At 49.0% G+C, this 23,582-nt stretch overlaps 1 protein-coding gene across 10 annotated transcripts in view; it reads right to left on the reverse strand.

Annotated features, from left to right (window-relative positions):
- MAMLD1 (mastermind like domain containing 1) overlaps nucleotides 1-23,582 on the reverse strand; it is a 117,068-nt gene that overhangs the window by 46,505 nt on the left and 46,981 nt on the right. For all 10 annotated transcript variants that reach the window (XM_060138086.1, XM_060138085.1, XM_060138089.1 and 7 more), the window contains exon 2: nucleotides 13,089-13,247. In XM_060138086.1, coding sequence (XP_059994069.1) covers nucleotides 13,089-13,184 — 96 coding nt within the window. In that variant the 5' untranslated portion in view covers nucleotides 13,185-13,247. The remainder of the gene's footprint in view (nucleotides 1-13,088; nucleotides 13,248-23,582) is intronic.

A 23,582-nucleotide genomic window follows, 5' to 3' on the forward strand; every position in this document is an offset into this window, starting at 1 on the left:
GGGCCAGTGTCTCTGACTGCCAGGTTGGCCTCTTTCCACTGGAAGAAACCCTGCCCCCGTTTCCTCCAAAGGCCTTCCCATGTAGCATCATTAGTGGGATAAAGATGACCACTTGGGGGGAGAAGGGGAAGATGGAGTTGGTTTCAAGCACCTGCATTTGATGAGGTTGGCCGAGAGACCAAGCAGGTACTGCCTGTGGAGCCAGGCTAGAAGCTGAAGGTCAAAGGCGAGGGCATTGTCCCAGCCCAGATGAGTCTGTCTGTGCAGGACTCAGGGTAACAAGGGTCATCTGCGTTTCACCTGAATTAGGCTGACGCACCAGGAAACATGCAGGGAAGAGGAAGAGCGAAGGCAGAGCCGAGGTTGGAGACCACCAGGGCCACTGGGCAGACCTGGGTTTCTATATATGAAAAGGGCAGAAGGGCCCTCGGAGTTCATTTAAGCCCAACTTTCTCACTTCTCCCAGGGCTCTGCTTCTAAGTATTGATACCTTGTGGTGTGACCTCTCATAGGTCCCGACCCCACTCTGAGCCTCAGTTTCCCCACCCACACAGTGAATGGGTCCCAGCTTTGGTAAGCTGATGCTATGACTTTCTTTCTGCTCCTGCAGAGAGAAGATGAATGCTCTTGTCCCCCACCCAAGAGGGCCTCTCTCCCCGGGGTGCAGATAGGCCAAGGAGAGCCTCGTGGTTCACGAGCGTCCTTGCCATGGGCAGGAGGTGTACATCACCTCCAATTCCAGACCATGTTAAAGAAAGCACAACTTGCCCCAGACCAGCTGGGGTCAAATTATGATCTTCCCCAAATAGCTCTCCACGCCCTCTGCTTCGTGGGGATTGAAGCTAGACGATGCGAGGCACCCGCTTTATGAAAGGGAATGTGAGGTTCAGAGAACAAAATTACGTCCCAGGCTTCGTAAGGTTCGAAGGCCAGTCCTGAAGCTTAAGCAGAAGGGGACTTTGCTTCTGCCTGTGTCCCAACAATGGGCTAAATAAAATGGCGACAGGCTTTAGACCATGGCAGGAAGTTCCCTGCATGAGAAACCCAACAGCTGTGTAGGTGGGGGAAGAATCCAGAGACACCCGGTTAGTCCGGTGTATTCTGGAGGTCACGTGCTCACTGAATAAGCACCTTTTAGTGGCTAGGTGCCAACTTCCGGCTCTAAAATACACTAATGGCCTGCAAGTGTACGCACCCTAGTTAGCAGACCTTTGAGTAAGGCTGCTTGAGCTCTGATGCCACAGAAGCAGAGGCTGGGAGGGGACATGGGCTAAGGAGCTCCAGGTCAGTGCACAGACCCTCCCCATGGTCTAGGTCCTCTCTTTTTTCCAGCTTTACTGAGGTATGATCGACAGCTCAAAATTATATGTATTGAAGTACAACGTGATTTTCTGAAAAGCATGCAACGTGACGATTTAACATATGCATACACTGTGAAATGACTGAGGTCCTCTCTTTTTGAAATTGAGGCAAAATTCGCAGAGCATGAAATTAAGCTTTTGCAAGTGTACAATTCAGCGGCCTCTGGTACATTCACAGTGCTGTGCAGCCAAGATGGGGAGTGTTGAGGCCACCCCACAAATTTGTGACCAGAATCACGTGAGCTTAGAGGTGGAAAGTGCGCGTAGTGCCTGGCATGGTGTTCGTACCAAGTAAATAGTCTCTCTCTTTCCACCCTCGAAAATGCAAACACATTCTTGGTGGTCCTAAAATAGCCTGTAACATAGTTACTCAGCGGCATTTGCCATTCAAGGCAGATCTGCCTTTACTCATTGGCTGCATTCCTGAACAGCTGTGTGCAAGGCTAACTTTCGTCAACCAAATCATAATAAAATGCAACGAGAATCTGCCATGGAAAGGAAATCCTTTTATGAAGTTAAGATCTCTCATCCAAACTTATCTGTCTTAAAGGTGTAGTACTCGGAGGTATTGGCCTTTCTTGTAATGAATCCTAGTTTAATTTTGGCCACAAACACATGGTGATGCTCCACAGTCCCAAATCCCACAGCAACAAGAGTAGATTACATAATGAAAAGAATGAAAACCTTAAAATATTTCTTTCTTTCACTGTGTGTGGAAGGTGTCTGTGATTACATCAGGGAGCATGTCATAGAACCTGAAAAATTGCCCCTGTGTGTGTGTCTGTGTGTGTGTGATGGTGGTGGTGGTGACGGTGCTGATGGTGGAGATGGTGTTGGTGGTGGAGGTGGTGGTGGTGGAGGTGGTGGTGGTGGAGATGGTGTTGGTGTAGGAGATGGTGGTGGTGGTGGAGGTGGTGGTGGTGTAGGAGATGGTGGTGGTGACGGTAGTGGTCGAGATGGTGTTGGTGGTGGAGGTGGAGATGGTGTTGGTGTAGGAGATGGTGTTGGTGGTGGAGGTGATGGTGGTGGAGACGGTGTTGGTGTAGGAGATGGTGTTGGTGGTGGAGGTGCTGGTGGTGGAGATGGTGCTGGTGTAGAAGATGGTGTTGGTGGTGGAGGTGGTGATGCTGGTGGGGGAGGTGGTTGGTGGTGATGGTGTTGGTGTTGGTGGTGGAGGTGGTGGTGATGATGGTGTTGGTGGTGGAGGTGGTGGCGGTGGAGATGGTGCTGGTGTAGGAGATGGTGTTGGTGGTGGAGGTAGTGATGCTTGTGGTAGAGGTGGTTGGTGGTGATGGTGTTGGTGGTAGAGGTAGTGGTGGTGGAGATGGTGCTGGTGCAGGAGATGGTGTTGGTGGTGGAGGTGGTGATGCTGGTGGGGGAGGTGGTTGGTGGTGATGGTGTTGGTGGTGGAGGTGGTGGTGATGCTGTTGGTGGTGGAGGTGGTGATGCTGGTGGTGGAGGTGGTTGGTGGTGATGGTGTTGGTGGTAGAGGTAGTGGTGGTGGAGATGGTGCTGGTGTAGCAGATGGTGTTGGTGGTGGAGGTGGTGATGGTGGAGATGGTGTTGGTGTAGGAGATGGTGTTGGTGGTGGAGGTGGTGATGCTGGTGGGGGAGGTGGTTGGTGGTGATGGTGTTGGTGTTGGTGGTGGAGGTGGTGGTGATGATGGTGTTGGTGGTGGAGGTGGTGGCGGTGGAGATGGTGCTGGTGTAGGAGATGGTGTTGGTGGTGGAGGTAGTGATGCTTGTGGTAGAGGTGGCTGGTGGTGATGGTGTTGGTGGTAGAGGTAGTGGTGGTGGAGATGGTGCTGGTGTAGGAGATGGTGTTGGTGGTGGAGGTGGTGATGCTGGTGGGGGAGGTGGTTGGTGGTGATGGTGTTGGTGGTGGAGGTGGTGGTGATGCTGTTGGTGGTGGAGGTGGTGATGCTGGTGGTGGAGGTGGTTGGTGGTGATGGTGCTGGTGGTGGATGTGGAGGGGTAGTGATGCTGGTATTGGTAGTGGCCGGAGTGCTGACAGTTAAGGGGCTACTCCTACAGAGTGATTCCTTCTTGCTCCACCTCACCGTAAGAAGCTGCCCTGAGTGGGCCGGAGAAAGAGGACTCGCCCTGAATGTGTTATTAACAGAGACCTCAAAACTGTCTCCTTGCCATCATTCGTAATTACTTTTTTCTCACTCGGAAAATTGAAGCTGAATTACCGGTGAAAACACAGGAGAGTTTTGTTTGTTAAAATGCTGCCAATAAAGTAATTTTATGTCAGATTTAACTACAGGAAAGGGCAAGGCATTTCTAAGTTCCTTGGCTGTCATGTGGCTTAAAAACATAGGATGGACAGCACTTTGCTACCGTGCACTTAGCTCTTTGAAGCCATATATTCAGAAGGCAGATGTTGGATGTTGGTGTTTGGGGGCTGACTTCCTGGAGGTACTTTATATAGGCCAAGTTCATTGTTCTAAAGCCCAAAGGCTTGACTTAAAGGAGAAAAAGAGGCAAGAAAATGTTGAGATTTTCTGACAGCGTCACACAGACAGCCCTAACACTAGACAACTTTATTGCCTCAAGTTTATTTTAGAAAAGGAGGCAGCTAGCGAGTGGCACTGAGCACCTGTCCACTACAGAGATGGAGGCTTCTAACTGTGCAAAGCAGGGCTGTCTAGGGGGCCCAGAACAGAGATCCCCTCAGAATGAGCACATGCCGGGCGAGGAGCGGGGAACCAGAATGAGACGGAGCTGGAGTTCTAGTGGAACAGACGGTATGAAGACAGCAAGAACAAGAACAGAGTGAAGGAGCAGTGATGTGACAGAGTGGCCAGGAGAAGGACTCGGGGCAGAGCGCTCCAGGCAGGAGGGCAGAAGGGAGAGGCCCTGGGGAAAAGCTCTCGGCACGCTCCAAGAACGGGCAGGTGGCCACTGTGCTTGGTGCGCAGCGAGCCAGGGGGACAGCCATGGCTCACGGATGGACCCGCAGCCCTGGGAAGCGGGTGGACTGTCAGATGTCTGCGGTGGGAAACCACTGGGTGGGGGGTTATACCGAGGAGTGGTCGGCTCCATCTGTTTGTAAAAGGTCTGGCTGGGTGCTGATGGGAGAGAGAAAGGGATAGGTCCAGAGGGGGGTCAGGCCAGCTGTGGCACAGGAGAGGAAGCAGAATGCCTGGAGAGGTGCCAGGATCTGTGATTGTCCCTCAGGTGGCACAGAGCCGAGCACCCACTTATGGGAGGAAACTACGGCCTCAGAAAATATGATCCCAAACCCAGTGACCTAGATCAGGGGGTCGTCAACTTTCTGTAAAGACCCAAAGAGTAACTCTCTTAGGCTTTGCAGACCAAGTGGTCCCTGTTGCAACTCCAGATGATATGTTAATGACTAGGTATGGCTTGTGCTAATAAAACTTCATTTGCAAGAACAGGCTGCCCGGGGGGGGGGGGGGGGGGACACTTTACCAAGCCCTGACCTACAGCACAGGCTGAGCACCTTCCCCAAGGCACAGAGGCTATTTCCAAATCGCCCCCTCACACTGCAGGGGGCCACGTAGGCCTACTGTTCACAAGACAGTGGCAGGCAACATTTTCGGAGCTGAAAAGCTTCAAGATTTCTACCATCGTACAAGTTAGGTGACCATTTCTGAATGCACGAGGCATGTAGCAGTCTCAAACGCCACGTTTAACCTGCGCTAACGATGGTTATTATTACTGCCCATCTGTTGGGTGCGCCAACGGGTTCCATGAAACAGGACACCGCCTCCTCCAGAATGCCTGGCCGTCTGCTTGCTCTTCCAGCCTTCGTATCCTCGTCAACAATTCGCACCTTGTCCAGCAGATGAAAGCACACCCTCCTCCCTCAGGCCTTCAAGGGTCTCTAGGATAACTCGGCCTTGAGCCCCACGCCTTCCAACCCAGGCCTCCACAACGCAGCTCTCAGAAGACTGGGGCTGTTTCCTCCTCATCTCTGCACCCCCGTAGCACCTAGTGTCGTGACAGGGCTCAGCTGGCATCTGCAGATGTGAATTAAGCCCTGGAGCAGAAGGTTTCCTACAAATGATCCTGTTCTCTTCCACTCCCAGCACAAGGCCCAGAGGCAATCGCTTTTCAGAAACTGTGATGAATTCACTAACTGGCCCCGTGAAGGACACGCCTTCTCCTTCGTGTGTCTGGGCCTCCTGTGGTCAACAAAGGAGGTGACCTGGACGATTTCTAAGGGACCTTCTGGCCTGGAGAAACAGCTCTGGACGGAGTCAGAAGAGGGACCGCACCCTGCAGCACCAGAGGGAGGCACACAAAGGGGGTTTGTGAGGAAGGGAGGGGGGGTGAGGGGGCAGGGAGGGAGGGGTGGCGGCAGCCTCGCCTGGGCCTTGGGTCTGGGCCCTCAGGGGTCGAGTCCGGCCTGGGCTCCGGCCTGTCTTTTTAACTTTGGTACTTTGGGGCTGGCGATCTGGTGAGTCAGGGGAGGTGGTAGATGAGGAGAAAGGAAAGGCCAAGGAGCAGCAGGCAGGGTTTTGACAAATTCTTCTATGTCGACTGCAGAAATCAGCACCTGTAGCCTAATCTTCAGAAGTGCGTGCTTCCCGTGCCCTGCCCAACCTGAGGTCTAAAACTGGGTACCCCAGGGGCAGCTTATGACCCAAATATCTGTCTGCAGTCAGAGCCACGTTGAGCTCTCCAGCTGGGGATTTTCAACAAAAGCCAGGGGCCTCAGCCTGCACAGGCCAAGCCAGAGTCTGAGGACCCCTGGGTCTGCGCCCCAGGGCTGCCCCCCCTGGTTTGCGCACACCCTAGATGGAGGTCGTGCCCGAGTGTCGGCTCAGCCAGACTCTCCTGACACCCTGACCTGGGGTCCGCCTCCCCCGGGCAGCTCAAGCTCCAGACACCTGTCACCTCGGGCCTGATGTCAAGGAAGCTGTGGGCAGAGGCCAGGCAGGAACGCAGACACAGCTAACGAGGGCTCCTAGAAGTTCAGAAATAGGCAGTGTCGAGCGCCCAGATGCCAGTGGGCGCCAGCTGCCAAACAGACCTCCCCTCCCGGCAGCTCCCCCTGCGAACAGACTGCGATTTTCAGGTCACCGCTTTGCTGGACGGGGCTACCCAGGTGGGACCCCGACGCAGAGCCCAGTGGTGTCCGGCCAGCCGAGCAGCGTGCAGCCTTCGCAGAAGAGCCGAAGGCAAGGCCTCTGCCTGGTGGCCCAGCCCGGCGGGGTGTCTGGAACAGGGCCGGGCCCTCACTGCAGGAGGAGGGGGCGTGAGGAAAAGGAGCGAACAGCTGCGCGCTCCGTGGGGAGGATCCCCAAATAGAAAGTCACATACGCACTGCAGGCTTTGACCCAGAATGCTCAGAGCTACACCGTCAATCCAGCGCTCCTCGGGCAGCGGGGCTGCTGATGAGCCTGAGATATCCTCAGGGGCCCTGTGTCTCTACCTGAGCTCCAAGGACACTCGTCTCTCATCGCCTTTCTGAGCCAATGCCAATCTCTGATCACTAAAAAAAAAGTGCTCACAGCGGTAATACCCTGTGTGGTTTACACTGCGTTCATATCCACACCTTGTTCATCGTCATCTGACGTGGGCAGAGGGCACAGCCTCATGCCGCATCCCAGTCACTGTCTGGGACAGCTGCCTCCCCAGTGAGCTGATTCCTGGACCCGCCGGCTCCTGGAAGCCGGGGCCATACACCCTGCTCCCCTCTCCTGGGGCCAGTGCACCCTGCCCACAGCCGACATGAAGCAGGGGACACTGGGCTGCCTCTCCAGGCTTCCAAGAGAGCTGTTTACACAACCCAGCCCAGGTCCTGGCTGGCTGTCCCTACTCCCTGTGGGGTTTTAATTAGCCTGGCTCTCGGCTCACAGGCTGGGCAGTGGACGATGCTGGTCAGGGCACCTGGGTTTGAGATCGGAATTTCCAACCTACTGCCCGCGCAACATTGGGAAAGTCCCTCGGTCTCCTCCCGGGTGAAGTGGAAATATTAGTCTCTGTGTCACAGGAGTAGACGAGCTATTGTCTACAAAGGAACGTGCACAAGAGAGCCACTTGGCCATCCTCTCCTCCCGGCTTCCGAGGAGGACAGGCAGAACTACAGAGTAGGACACATCTGTTCCCAGTGCAGGAAGCCTGGGAAGAGTCTACCTACCCCTTGACTGGGAGCTGCTGTAGCCCATGCTCTAGCACAGGGCTGGGCACACAGGAGGAACCCTGGAAATGTGGCAGGAGTCCTGAGATATGCAGGCCCTCTGACCTCAGGAGCAAAGGGACTTACCCAAGGGCTCACAAAGTGCTAGTTAGAGCTCTGGAATGAAATTTGAGGTCTCCTGAGTCCCCTGTGCTTTTTGCAAAGAAAAGTGTGTGCTTCCGAGGATGAGGGGCACAAACCCCCAACCTGATCACACGCCACGGCAGCCGGTGAACGGCCCTCCTCCTACCGGGCATACCTAAGGTCACCAGTCTAAAGCAGAGGGACAGACAGGACGACTTTCTGCCCCTTCCTCAGCTCCATTTGCATTCGAGGTGACAAGAAGGAGAAGAAGGGGTGAGTCGTTGGTTTAGGTCATACTGCAGGTGGAAAGCAGGCTGCGCTTGGGGCCACCCGAATAGGGACCCTTGATAGAGCTCCCCACCTTCGCCATGAGCATCTTATTACAAGTCACTGGATTTCTTGGATCTAAGCGTCCTCATCCATAAAGAGGGGCAACGGCTGGGAAGGTCGGAAGGAAGATTGGACATGCCAACTCATGGTAACTAGAGAGTCAGCCATTCGTTATCATCCCATGACGACACACAGAAGGTGCGCCGTGAGCGCAGCATCCCGTTCCTTCTCCGACTGTACGTCTAATGCCCTTCATGCCTCCATTTTCTCTGGAGCTGCCTTATGAACGGAATAGGCGGCTGCTCAGAGCTGGGGAATCTTCGCAACTTTGGGTGCAGACTGAGACGGAGACGACTGGGCTCCAATTCCACGTGGGCTCTGAAGCGCTCCCATCTGGAGTGCTAGTGTTTTAGAGATTCGTGCACTAGTAATCAATCCACTCACCGTTCTGGGGGAGGAGCGGAGATCTTAACTTCAAAAGGAGGGAGCAAACATTCTGCCTCCTGTTAAAACTCCATACACTCACTGCAGAGACTGGATGCCTTATTAAGCTTGGGTGGATGCCCAAGTGTTCAAAAGGTAAAACTCCAGACCACGAGTCATTAAGCCATCAGGCTGCTGAGTGAATGAACAAATGCTGACAGGGTGCTGCACTTTCTTAAGACAACTGCTCCCACCTGATATGTGCTTGGAGCTTTGTGGTTTTCAACATGCTTCAGAGCCAAGAGGCAGCAGAGCACAGTGGTGAAGAAAGCAGGCTCTGAGCTCTGCTGCGCCTTGTCTCTGTGACTTTGTCAAGTTGCTTAACCTCTCTGAGCCTCAGTTTCCTGGAGCTAACCTCTTCATCTCAGGGTTATCCTAAGGATTACAGGAAATAAGGCAGCCCAAGTGCTTAGCAAGTGCGCAGCGCCTAGTCAACACGCAACTAAAGGTGGCTATTCTTACTCCTGGTTCATTTGATCTTTGTCCTCAGAGTGGGCAAAGGATGGACAAAGCCCCACGGCTAGTTAGGAGCAGAAGCAAGACTGGAATCAGGTGTCCTGGGCCCTGGTCTTAGGCCAAGAAAAATCATCATCACATCAGACGCACGTTTTCCTGCAAGGGGACTCTCAATGATTCACATGGAGAAATGTCTATTTAGGTCTTCTGTCCATTTTTGGATTGGGCTGTTCGTTTTTTTGATATGGAGCTGCATGAGCTGCTTGTAAATTTTGGAGATTAATCCTTTGTCAGTTGCTCCATTTACAAATATTTTCTCCCATTCTGAGGGTTGCCTTTCTGTCTTATTTATGGTTTCCTTTGCTATGCAATAGGTCCCATTTGTTCATTTTTGTTTTTATTTCCATTTCTCTAGGATGTGGGTCCAAAAGGATCTTGCTGTGATTTATGTCATAGAGTGTTCTGCCTATGTTTCCCTCTAAGAGTCTTATAGTGTCTGGCCTTATATTTAGGTCTTTAATCCATTTTGAGTTTATGTTTTGTGTATGGTGTTAGGGAGTGTTCTAATTTCATTCTTTTACATGTAGCTGTCCAGTGTTCCCAGCACCACTTATTGAAGAGGCTGTCTTTTCTCCATTGTGTATTCTTGCCTCCTTTATCAAAGATAAGGTGACCATATGTGCATGGGTTTATTTCTGGGCTTTCTATCCTGTTGCACTGATCTATGTTTCTGTTTTTGTGCTAGTACCATACTGTCTGGATTACTGTAGCTTTGTAGTATAGTCTGAACTCAGGGAGCCTGATTCCTCCAGCTCTGTTTTTCTTTCTCAAGATTGCTTTGGCTATTTGGGGTCTCTTGTGTTTCCATATAAATTGTAAAATTTCTTGTTCTAGTTCTTGAAAAATGCCATTGGTATCACCTCACACCGGTCAGAATGGCCATCATCAAAAAATCTACAAACAATAAATGCTGGAGAGTGTGTGGAGAAAAGGGAACACTCTTGCACTGTTGGTGGGAATGTAAATTGATACAGCCACTATGCAGAACAGTATGGAGGTTCCTTAAAAAACTAAAAATAGAACTACCATATGGCCCAGCAATACCACTACTGGGCATATACCCTGAGAAAAGCATAATTCAAAAAGAGACATGTACCACAATGTTCACTGCAGCACTATTTACAACAGCCAGGACATGGAAGCAACCTAAGTGTCCACTGACAGAAGAATGGATAAAGAAGATGTGGCACATATATACAATGGAATACTACTCAGCCATAAAAGAAACGAAATTGAGTTATTTGTAGTGAGGTGGATGGGCCTAGAGTCTGTCCTACAGAGTGAAGTAAGTCAGAAAGAGAAAAACAATTACTGTATGCTAACACATATATATGGAATCTAAAAAAAAGAATGGTTCTGAAGAACCTGGGGGCAGGACAGGAATAAAGACGCAGATGTAGAGAATGTACGTGAGGACACAGGGAGGGGGAAGGGTAAGCTGGGACGAAGTGAGAGAGTGGCATGGACATGTATGCACTACCAAACGTAAAACTGATAGCTAGTGGGAAGCAGCCGCATAGCACAGGAGATCAGCTCAGTGCTCTGTGTCCACCTACAGGGGTGGGATAGGGAGGGTGGGAGGGAGACCCAAGAGGGACGGATATGGGGATATGTGTATACTTATAGCTGATTCACTTTGTTATACAGCAGAAACTAACACAACATTGTAAAGCAATTATACTCCAATAAAAATGTTAAAAAAAACCCTTCACATGTAAATCCCAGGGCTGTTTCAAAGAACTCTCCTTTGGGACTGATAAACTTTTATTAACAAAACTTGACTTGAAATTTGTTTTTTTTTGTTGTTGTTGTTAGTCTGTTTCTTGGGAAAGGACAAAAAACCAGGTAAGCTGAATGTCTGTGTCAGACCTCTATGCCGAGGATGCTGCCAGGACGAGGGAGGGTGGTGCTAGGGAAGGGCTTCCAGAGGCACAGAGTTTCCTGGGGCTGGGGTGTGGGTTGTCATCCCTGGATGTTATAAAAGCACCCGAGGGAGAGCAAGCATTGGAAACAGCCGAGATCCAGTCCAGGCCACACCTGGGAGGTTCCAGTCCAGCTCCCACAAAGGACTGCCCTCTGCTGCTGCCATCCTGGGCCCTGTATTCACTTATACGGACAGCAGGTGTCATGGTGAACTGACTGGCCATTCTGCTTTGAATCTGTCCGTCTGTCCACAAACACGGGGCTGCTGAGCCACTCAGCATGTGGAGCAGAGCTCCGTGTGGGCACCAGGTACCTTCCTTGAAGCTGCAGGGATTGACCAGCTGCGAGAAGTCAGCTGTGCTCAAACCAGGAACTGCTCAAACCAGAACTGGCTGCGTCAGCAGTGCCTGGCTCCCAGCATACCCATCAGGCAGAGCCAAAGGAGCGGGTGCCCTAGGTGTCAGCTCCTCAGAGGCCACGTGCATCTTCCAGGAAGATGAATGTGATTTTGACCTTTCGGAGCCCAAGCCTTGGTTTTTGGATCCCCTCCACCGGGACAGATCCATGGTCTTCTAGGACAGCTTGGCTTTTCAGAAACAGCTCACTCTGAGCCACTGGCGGAGAATAAGGTGTGCCCCGGAGGAGGGAGAAGGGCTGATTTCGATCAAGACCGAGGTGTGACTCTAAAGCAATGAATGTGAATTTTTGGCAAGACTTACAAAGGACTCTGAAGGCCACCTACAAAGAGAAGCCTAGCCCGGAAATGGCGTGAGCAAGGGCCGCTTCTCCAGAGTGAGGGCATGGGTGGCAGCTCTAAGAACCTGTTCTAGGAAAAACCCATCCTGCGCTGAGATCTACACTTATCAAAACCAAAACAATTACTTACTAGTCCCACTTTTTAAAAGGGTGTTGGTGGGGCACATGGGGGGAAGGGGAAGAGGATCCTGCATCTACAACCCACCCAGTCTTTTCCCCTAGGGTTGGAAACAAGCGTGAAACAAAGGAGAAACTGCAAGTCCCGTTGAAACTGACCATGAACTCTGGACGCATTACCGAGAGGCTTTCCTTCACTGACTTAGTTCTTGACCATAAAAGAGAAGCAAGAACTAAAAAGGGTAATTAGGATGGAGGGTAGAGATTGCCATGGAAAGATGCCTGACGGAAGGGCTGGCAGGACAGGCCAAAGAAATTGCTCCCTCTCTGCCATCCCATCTTTCCGCCATCTCTGTGAGAGCTGGAACTCCAGTAAACAAAGTTTTGTAAATGCCTCAACTGGATACCACATTTTCAGTACATTGTTGGTGGTAGACAACCAGGGCAAAAGACAGCAACAGGATTTCAACAATGTCCCCGCACACTTATGCACAGATCAGAATCCTCAATTAAATAGAAAACTGACTTACTGAAAGTGGATTACCCTTGGAATTGGAGAAGCCAGGCCCTCTAGTTATGTGAAATGACATTACCTCAGAGCCCCCAGCTCCCAGTTCTCTGAACGGGAAGGAAGCAGACCCACGGGTCTAGAAGAGCCATTTCCTCTCTGCTCTATTAATTGCAGAGATTAAGTGAGCCACTCCTTTGTGGACCTAATACACTGAGATAACAGCCATTGTGTTTGCGGCACCTCCTATTAACTGAGCTAACCCTGGTAGACTGGCGAGGTTGCAGGCTTTTATTGTCAGATTCAACCAACCAATGGCTCTCTGGAATCCCTAACCCTGAGTTTCGGACCCATGGATGACATCTGAGTTCCAGGGGAAGAAAGCAGAAACTTGTCAAATGAGTTTTTGAAAGGACATCAGGGCCAGAGAATCGAATGGGAATAGCTTTCTGTGCCCTACTCACCGGCTTCCTGTTCTCAGTGGTACTAGGAAGCTAATATAATATATCTAGTGCCTGTCATCCCCACATTCCTGGTTTCTGTTAAGGTAAAAAGTAGGTCTTTTTCCCTTTTCACCCTTCATCTCTTTCCAGTTGAACGGGTGCAGTGCAGAGAGAGCTGGACTGGGAATCCACATGGAACCTTGGACTCTATTTCCTGCTCTTCCAAAAACTCACAAGGGGCAAGGTCAGCTCATCTCCTAGATCCCTTCTAGGTCAGATTTCAGTGCCTTACATTTTGGGTTGGTTGCTTGCCACCAAGTTCGCACAGAGAATTTCAATAACACATATTACGTTCAAGTTTAAGATTAGAAGCATTCAAAACCCCCCTCCCCCCCGATAGCCCATTGTCTGACCGATTCCTGGAGCTTTCTGGGCTCCTGACGATTTCCCACCATGGCGAAATGGGGAAGCATGCTCTTGATTACAAGCCGACTTTTCCAGTCATCCATTGTTTGACCTGCAATTTTATTCTTGACTCTCCAAGGCGCTTCCCAAACGACCTAGACACAGGGCTTAGGGAGACAAAAAGTACACTGTCTTTCAGATATGAAGATGAGACCATTGACCCCGTGAATCACAGACTTGCATTCTGAGGACAGGTTTAGGTGGAGTCAGCCACGTTCATTTTCCTGTCTCTCTTCCCACCCCACCACCCTCATGGAGCCCCTCCCACCTCCAGGGATGAAGGGCACCTCTGGGAGGCACTTGGCTGGGATGAGACCGCAGTCCCTGGCCATGGGGCAGAGTGAAGTTCACTGGAGAGCTGAGGGATGGGTGGAGAAGCAGCCCAATGTACCTTAAATAACAGCGGGCTTAAAGGCAGGGAATGGGGCTCCTGGGTCTGCCTTTGCTTGTGTGGTACGCAGTGAGATCTGGGGAAAGGCTTTTCTGTTTTCTGACACAGGTTTTTTTTTTTTTTTTAATATGAAAACCATGGTGGTTGGATCACGTGATGGCTTATTGCCCCTTCAGCTCTACTGAAGCCTTTGGCCCATAGAAGGAGCAACTCCCCACTCTGCCCGTTAGCACCCAGCCAAGTGAGCTGACAGGTCATAACCTGACAGTCAATGGAAAGAAGCAATGCACGTTGGAAGGGGCTCATGAAAACCTGGTGCACTGGTTTACAAAAAACTAACCGAGCTGGCTGCCATCATGGCTGCCCCAACTTATGCCCTCCATGACAGATGAGCGGACACGTGCAAACCCAGGTACAGCGGACTTTTTCGTTTTGTTTTGTTTCATTTCTTTTTGTTCTCACAATGCAGACGTGGAATAGGAGCTCTGCTAAGACATTCATATGCGAGGGAAGCTCTCCTTCCCATAGATCTACTTGGCAGTACAAAACCAGGTCTAAAATTTCCATGTCCAGATGCCTGGCTCTGGAAAAATGGAGAAGCACTTTCCCCATTCTCCCACTGAGTACAACCGAAACCTCTGGACATTACATATAAAACAAACATAAGAAGACCCTGAAAGGTGGAGAGAAGAAAGCAGGCTGGTATCAACCCAGAAACAACCCAGAAACCTTTCAATGAACGAAGGATTAAACAAACTGGGCCCTAAGGAACACCGCGGTGGCGAGCTCCCTGGGTTTTCATTCTGCCTCGTAGATCCCAGATCAGGACCGGAAGCCAACAATCCAAAGTGCCAATGAACAGAGACAAAAAGGCTCCAGCAAAAGCCAAAGGACTGGAAGAGGGGCAGCCTCCCAAGACCGAAAACTTTTATACAAGAACCACTCTAATTCAGCTAAACACCATAGAAAAAAGGGTGTTCCCACCCAGCCCCATCAGTAAAGGCCAGCTGGGGGCCTAGAATTCACTCCCACAGACCGGTAATGAGTCATCTCCCCCTGTCCCTGCTAGGGTGGTGTTAGAAGAGACCTCACAGAGAGCCAGGACCTTTGCCCCGGCACAGTGGTAATAGGTCCACATCCCATCCCTTCCAGTGTCAGTGGAGATCACATGGGGAACAGTAATGAGGCACTCCTACCTACCCCAGCCAGGGTGGCATTAGTGGAAGCCCAGTGGGGAGCTGGAACTGTCACCACTGCCCAGCATTAATGAGAAGCCCCGACCTCCCCGGTGTCAAGGAAGGCTAAGTGGGGAACCTGGATTTCTATAGCTACCTGGCAGAAATGAGAGAGTGTGCTCCCCCTTTCCCTGCCAGAGCATTGTCAGAGGAAGTCAGCTAAAACAGAAGATCTAAATAAGTGCTGAGAGATATGCTTCAGGTATGGAAGGGGAATCAAGACATTCTTAGATGAAGGGAAACTAAAAAGGAAAACTAAAAGACTTTGTTAACAACAGACCTCTCCTAAGAGAATGACTAAAGGAAGTTCCCTGAACGGAAAGGAAATGATAAAAGAAGAAATTCTGGACATCACCAAGGAAGAAAGAACAATGGAAAGAGAAAAAATATGGGTAAATAGAATAGACTTTCCTTTTCCTTTCAAGTTTTCTAAATTATGTTTGGTGCTGAAGCACCGTTATAACAGTGCGTGCTGTGGTTCTAAATGTATGTGGGAGAAATAGTTAACGATTACATTATAAACAGAGGAGGGTGGTAAAGCAGTGGAAAGAGAGGTAAGGTTTCTACACTTCACTTGAACTGGTAAAATGTTGACATCAGTAGATGCTTATAAGTTATTTATATACGATGTAATACCTAGAGCCAGCAAGAAAAATGGTATACGAAAAGAAACATGCAAAACACTGTACATGAATCATCAAATGGAACTCTAAAAAATATTCAGGTCACCCACAGGAAGACAGGAAAAAGAAAATAGAGAAACAAAAATAGAGAGCAAACAGAAATTAAAAATAAATTGGCAGAATTAAGCACTAACATCAATAAGTACATTAAGTGAAAAGGATCTAAATACACCTATTAAAGGACAGAAATTGACAGAGTCAATAAAAAAACATAAGCCAACTATATGATGTCTGCAAGATGCTCACCTCAAATATAATGATATGGGCATGTAGAAACTAAAAGGATGAAAAAACATGCAATTGTTAATTAAAACAAAAAGGAGCAGGGGTGGCTCTAGTAATACCAGATAAAGTAACTTCAGAACAAAGAAAATTACCAGGCACAGAGAGGGGCATTACATTATGGAAAAAGGGTCAATCTACCAAGAAGAAGTAATCCTAAATGTGTATGCACCAAACCACAGAGCTACACGATATATGGAGCAAAAATGAACATAACTGAAAGGAGAAATTTACATTTATAGTGGAGACTTCAATGTCCTCTCTCAATAGTTGATAGAACAATTAGACAGAAAATCAGCAAGATATAGACGCAACACCACCACCATCTAATAGGATCTAATTGACATTTATAGAACATTCCACCAAGAAACAGGAAAATTTACATTCTTTTCAAGCATCCAAGAAATATATACCAAGATAGACATGTTTTGGACTATAAAACAATCTACCAAATTTTTAAGAAGTTGAAGTAATACATGATGGCTTAGTACATTGTGAAAGTACTGACGCCGCCGAATTGTTACGTGAATTTCACCTTCATTTAAAAAAAATCAATACCACCAAATACTGGCAACAATGGGAGAAACTGGATTACTCATACATTGTTGGAGGGAATGAAAACTGGTACTTTCTTAAAAACTGAACATGCAACTCCTACATGACCCAGCAATCGCACTACTGGGTATTTATCCCACAGGAATGAAAACTTGTAGTCATACAAAAATTTGTAAACAAGTGTTTATAGTAGATTTATTCATGATAGCCCCAAACTGGAAACAACCCAGAAACCTTTCAATGAACGAAGGATTAAACAAACTGGCACCTGTATACCATGGTACACTCCTCAGCAAAAAAAAGACACGACTGTTGATATATATATAATGACCTGGATGAATCTGCAGAGAATTACGCTGAGTGAAAAAAAAAGGCAACCCCCCCAAACTTACATACTGTGTGATTCCATTTATATAATTCTTAAAATGACAAAACTATAGAAATGGACTGATTAGACATTGCCAAAGGGTAAGGAGGAGGTTGGTGTGGGAAGGAAGTGGATGTGTCCATAAACGGGCAAAATGAGGGATTCATGTGGAGATGGAAACGTTCTGTACCTTGACTGTACCCATTCAGCATCCTGCTTGTGATATTATACTACAGTTTTGCAAGATGTTATCATTAGGCGAAGCTGGCTAAAGGGTACATGGGATCTATTTGCATTCTTTCTTTTTTTTTTTTTAAATAAGATGTTGGGGGTAGGAGTTTATTAATTAATTTATTTACTTTTGCTGTGTTGGTTCTTCATTTCTGGGCAAGGGCTTTCTCTAGTGTGGCGAGTGGGGGCCACTCTTCATCGTGGTGCACGGGCCTCTCACTATCGCGGCCTCTCTTGTTGTGGAGCACAGGCTCCAGACGCGCAGGCTCAGTAGTTGTGGCTCACGGGCCTAGTTGCTCCGCGGCATGTGGGATCCTCCCAGACTAGGGCTCGAACCCATGTCCCCTGCATTAGCAAGCAGATTCTCAACCACTGCGCCACCAGGGAAGCCCTATTTGCATTATTTCTTACACCTGCATGTGAATCTACAATTATCTCAAAACCACAAGTTCAATTAAAATCACATGACCGTATTATGTGATGCAGAAAACGGACTTCACAAAATTCAACACCCATTCACGATGAAAACTCTCAGAAAACCAGAACTAGAGGGGAACTTCCTCAACTTGATAAAGAACATCTACAATATATCTACAGCTAACTTCACACTTAATGATTAAAGACTGAATGCTTTCCCTCCACGATTGTTAACAAGGCAAGGATATCTGCTCTCTTCACTGCTTGTATCAAATCGGTATGTTGTACATCTTAAACTTACACCATGTTGTGTGTCAAATATATCTCAATAAAACAAAAACACAGTACTGGAAGTTCTAGCTAGTTCATTAAGGCAAGAGAACTAATAAAAGGCATACATATTAGAAGCAAAACTATACTTATAGGTGATATGATTGTCTACATGGAAATCTTAAATTTACAAAGTAACTCCTGGAACTTAAATGTAAGTTCAGGAAGTTCTCAGGATACAAGATCAACATATAAAAATCAATTGTGGGCTTCCCTGGTGGCTCAGTGGTTGAGAGTCCGCCTGCCGACGCAGGGGACACGGGTTTGCGTCCCGGTCCGGGAAGATCCCACATGCCGCGGAGCAGCTGGGCCCGTGAGCCATGGCTGCTGGGCCTGCGCATCCGGAGCCTGTGCTCCGCGATGGGAGAGGCCAAAACAGTGAGAAGCCCGCGTACCACAAAAAAAAAAAAAAAAAAATCAATTGCTCTGGGACTTCCCTGGTGGCACAGTGGTTAAGAATCCGCCTGCCAATGCGGGGGACACAGATTCGATCCCTGGTCTGGGAAGATCCCACATGCTGCAGAGCAACTGAGCCCGTGCGCCACAACTACTGAGCCTCCGCCCTAGAGCCCGTGAGCCACAACTACTGAGCCCACGTGCTGCAACTACTGAAACCCACACACCTAGAGCCCGTGCTCCACAACAAGAGAAGCCACTGCAGTGGGAAGCCGTGCACTGCAACGAAGAGTAGCCCCCACTTGCTGCAACTAGAGAAAACCCGCGCGCAGCCAAAATAAATAAATAAATTTAAAAAATCAATTGCACTTATAAATACCAGCAATTAACACATGGGCGCTGGAATTAAAAATACGATGCCGCTTACTATTACTCAAAAACTTCTTAGGTGAAAGCCAAGCAAAACACGCATAGAATTTGCATGCTAAAAGCTATGCAACACTCATGAAAGATCAAAGATGATCTAAACGAATGGAGGGATACTCTGTGTTCACAGAATGAAAGGCTCAACATTCTAAAGATGTCAATTTTTCTCAAATTGATATACAGCTGTAACCAATTCCTATCAAAATCCCAGCACGATTTTTTGCAGATATAGACAAAATTATTCTAAAATTTTTATGGAAATTGCAAAGGAAGTAGAAGAGCTGAAACAATTTTGACAAAGAAGAATCAAGTGGAAGGAATCAACCTACCCGGTTTCAAGACTTATCATATGACTGCATTAGAGAAGATGGTGTGGTGTTGGCAGAGGAACAGACACATAGATTACTGGAACAGAACAGAGATTCCAGAAATAGACCCACACAAATATGCCCAACTGATTTTTGACAAAAATGCAAAAGCAATTCAGTGCAGGAATGGTAGCATTTTCAACACATGGTTCTGGAAGAACTGAACATCTATAGGCAAAAAATGAACTTCAAACTCAACCTCATACCTTATACAAAAGTTAACTCAAAATGGACCATATAGTTAAATGTGTAAAATTACATAAGTTTTAGAAAAAGGTAGGAGAAAATCTTCGGGATGTAGAGCTAGGCAAAAAGTTCTTTCTTAGACTTGACAGCAAAAGTGTGACTCATAAAAGGAAATATTGATAAATTAGACCTTATCAAAAGTAAGATCTTTTGCTCTGTGAAAGACCCTGTGAATAGGATGAAAAACACGACTAGGAGAAAATATCTGCAAACCTCCTATCTGATAAAGGAGTAGTATCTAGAATATATAAAGAATCTCAAAAACTCAACAGTAGGAAAACAAACTACCCAATTAGAAAATGGGAGAAAGACATGAAAAGACATTCCACTGAAGAGTTTCTACGGAAGGCAAAAAAGCACATACAAAGATGTTCAGTATCATTAACCATTAGAGAATTGCAAATTAAAGCCACAGTGAGATACCACTACTTACCTATCAGAATGGCTAAAATAAACAGCAGTGGGAACACCAAAAGCTGGTCAGAAAGTGGAGAAACTGGACCACTCACTGCTGGTGGGAAATGCAAAACTAGCCACGCAGCTGTAGGATGACACAGCACTTGCACTCTAGGGCCTTTATTCCAGAGAAATGAAAATTTATGTCCTCAGAAAAACCTGCAGCAATATCAATTTTCTGGTTTTGATACAATCCAGGGCCTCTCTGTACCCTGTTTGCAACTTCCAGTGAATCTATAATTATTTCATAAAAGAATAGCTAACTTCTATTCAAAAAAGATTTCAGTGTCCAGAGCCACGGGGACACATTCTTCTTATTGCTTCTGGGGCACGTACAAGGTAGCATTTTTTAAAAAGTTACTTATGTATTTATTTTTGGCTGCCTTGGGTCTTCGTTCATGCGTGGGTTTTCTCTAGTTGCGGGGAGCGGGGTGGGGGGTACTCTTCGTTGTGGTGCATGGGCTTCTTGCTTCAGCGTCTTCTTTTGTTGCAGAGCACGGGTTCTAGGCGCATGGGCTTCAGTAGTTGTGGCTCTCGGGCTCTAAAGCATAGGCTCAGTAGTTGTGACGCATGGGCTTAGTTGCTCCACGGCATGTGGGATCTTCCCGGACCAGGGCTCGAACTCGTGTCCCCTGCACTGGCAGGCAGATTCTTAAGCACTGCACCACCAGGGGAGCCCCCAAGTGGCATTCTTTTCTCAAGCAATGTACAGAAGTTTGTGCAGACCTTTTTATTCTTGAAAATACAAGTCCCATCCAAATCTTTGTTGAGTGTTTCAGGGGCCAAGCCCAAGGCCTCAGCTGTGACCACACTCAAAAACTAGACACCCTAACGAGGACAAAATGTCATATAATATACAGTGCACCCAAATAAAGATGGAAAAAGGAGACCTCATTTGCTGCTGAAGCGTCACTAACTCCCTGGCCCAGCATCTCGAGCCTGTGTGAGGGATGGAGGCCCAGATCTCATTTTAGCACTGGCAACACAAAACCTACCAATACCAAACAAGCTACCCGTTTAGCTCCAAGGAAAAAAAGGCAAAATTAAAAAAAGAAAACGCCGCTTTGGCTCTTAAAGACTCCACTCTACTGATTTCTTGACCCGCCCCTTTGCGGTTCCCAGCAGCCAATGTAGAGAGGACAGGTAGAGGTAGCAGCCAGAGCTCCGAGGATAAAGGCCTGATGCTCTGGTCTGCAGGAGCGGCCTACTGACTCAGCACCGCATCGCCGAGTTTGGATACTGGCCGGGCCCAGGGCTGGAGAGCGTGGCCAACAGCGGAAACGCAGGTGAGAGTTCCTTGCCTGGAGATTGACTTTGTTTGGTCCAAGTCAGAAGGCGTCTCCTGCCGTCGGCACGCCAGCCTCTGTGGCCATGATATCGTTTCCTCTTTCCCTGGAGATGAATCTGGGCCTGGGAAACAGCCCTTGCGCAGACCTTCCTGCCACAGCAGGGGTGTGCTACCTCCCCCCCCAGAAGCATCCACGAACACCTGAACAGGAAGCCTATATCCCCCATAAAAAGAAACCAATCCTCAGCAATGTTTCTCCCCCAAGCACAATCCAGGACTGTGGATGAACCCCCAAATCATCTGCCGTACACACTTTGGATTTCACCCTCAGACGTCCATGTGAATTCAGTTTTCTATATCCGTGTCAGGTTTAATACAGAAAGAAAATGCCCCCCCCCACCCACCATCAGGTAAGTCGATGCTCCAGGGAGACGCTTTGCTCTGGGGCTCTGGAGCCTGTTCATGTGGGGAGCGCGGTGGGTGAGGGCTGTACTCACACTTCAGGTTCGGAGCAGAGGCCTGAGGGCAGTCTCTCTTGCCCCGTCAGCCTGGGCTCTGGAGGCACCCGAGGGCCCCCAGGGTTATCACTGGCTCACCCCTCTCCATCTTAGCCAAAGCCTCTACTACTGGACCTCTTGCTGCCCAGACCTGTGACTCTGCCAGATGCCTGACGTCCACGTCAAAGTGCCAGTCGGGGTCAGATCTACGTTGTTGCCCTCCGAGTCTGGACATGACAGAGGAAGGAAACGAAGAACCGAATCAGAGGCACTTGGCAAGGAGGCGAGCCGAGCGTGAGGATGGAGCAACCCTGAAGGACTGAAACCTTTCCAAGTGCAAAAGAGTCCCAGTCCCCTGCCCCCCAGGAACTAAGCAGCAGAAAGAGCCTCGGGCTTCAGGCTGGAAGGTATAAAGGTGAGCTGCACTGTGAAGCCAAGCTGGGTGCACCCCACATCCCCGAGTGCGTCCCCCATCTTAGCTGCTTCTTCCTCTGCGCTCCCCAGATGAGGTGACGAGACAGGTCCTGCTCAGCCACTGCCAAAGGAATCTCTGAGACCACGATGTCCCGTCCTGGGTCTCTGGCTTGTTGGGCATAGTTTTGGTCAGGATAGAAGACATTGGATATTAGGTCCTCATTTTCTCAAGGGTGAAATTTAGCTTCCAAACCAAAGAAAAAGCCAAAAGCTCTCTGGACTTCAAATGGGCTTACAGAGGAATCAAACACATCTAGTCGGGTGAAGGTAATGTCGATGGCAAAATAATTCAAATCTGTCTTCAGACGTGTACATTGGTGTTAACGTTGAATTGTGTCTCCCCCTCCCCATTCATGTGTCGAAGTCCTAACCTTCAGTATTTCAGAATGAGACCTTATCCGGAAATAGGGTCATTGCAGATGTGACTGGTTAAGATGAGGTCATACTGGAGTAGGGTGGGCCCCTAATTCGGTATGACGGGTGTCCTTATAAAAAGGGGAAATTTGGACACAGGGGCACGCACACAGGCAAAGGCCACGTGAAGACTGGAGTTATGCTGTCATACACCAAGGAACAGTCCTCCTGACACCTTGATCTCAGACTTTACCTTCCAAGACCGTGAGAAAATTCTTGTCTACGGTTTAAGCCACCCAGTCTGTGGAACTTTCCCACGGCAGCCCTAGCGAACTCATACACTGGGGATAAAAATCTTTCTATAGCAAAGGCGTGGATGCCACGGAGGGCTGGCCTGTGCCAGGGAGGGCTCCCTCCGGGGGCTCTGGGGCTTGCTTACTCTCTGGTCGTGAAGGATCCTCTCTTGTTTGGATTACTAGGAGCTAGAGCGTTCTGAGCCCAGGGCTGGCTTTGGCTCTCGGCACTTAGAGAACGCCCTATTCTGGACCGTTATTACCCTGTCCGCCCCATGAAGCTGCAGCCAGGAATCCTCTGATCCCAAGCAGCTCTGAAGTGGAGCACGCATCACAAACTTTTGTAGACAAAACTGGGCTGCAGGGCCACGTGGAAAGCGAGAGGAAGCAGTGGGAAGGAGGGACCTCTAGTGCAGAGTCACACGGCCTGATGGCGGGCTGAATACAGGCCAGGAGGCTAAGGCCACTACTACCGTCCAAACCTCCAGCAGAGGACGCCTCGTGGGGAACAGATCCAGAAACTCACTGCCGTCAGTCGTGGGCACTTTGGGCTGTAATCGCAGCACGTGACCCCGCTCGAAAGGAACTGGATGCTGCTAATCTCGATCTGCCACGGGCAATCTTGGTGTGAAGGTGTAAGGAGTCAAGTGAGATGCCCCGGTCCAGCGGGAGCCAGTCCTGGGAGAGGCAGGCAGAGCCCAGGCTGGAGACAGGCGGGTCGAGAGTGAAGAAGGCCGGCCTTCTAGATGTTAGGAGAGTCAGGGCCTCGGAGCCCAAGGAGAGGCCGTGAAGCAGGAAGGCTGGCTTCTAGGTCATGAGTTATGGGGCTCTGGGAAAGCTGCTTAACCTTGAAGAGTGAGTTTCTTCATGTGTAAAACACAAAGTTCTGTACAGAAGTCTAACAGCTACCCCTGCGTGTGAACGGATTCAAGCTTGGGTGGCGGCTGCCCTAGAACCATTTGAAGGAGTCCCTCAGCCTAGAGCCTTGGTGACTCGTGACCCTCAGCCTAGAGCCTTGGTGACTCGTTGGGTTGGAGCCCATGTGTCCTCAGGAAGGCGTAACACATTGTTCAATATTTCTGTGCGTTTGAAAGGACCGCTTTGACGGTATTCAAGAGCCACAAGGCATATAATTATAGCCTTGTGTTAATAA

This window comes from Lagenorhynchus albirostris, chromosome X (assembly GCF_949774975.1).
Source record: "Lagenorhynchus albirostris chromosome X, mLagAlb1.1, whole genome shotgun sequence".
NCBI classification, from domain to species: domain Eukaryota; kingdom Metazoa; phylum Chordata; class Mammalia; order Artiodactyla; family Delphinidae; genus Lagenorhynchus; species Lagenorhynchus albirostris.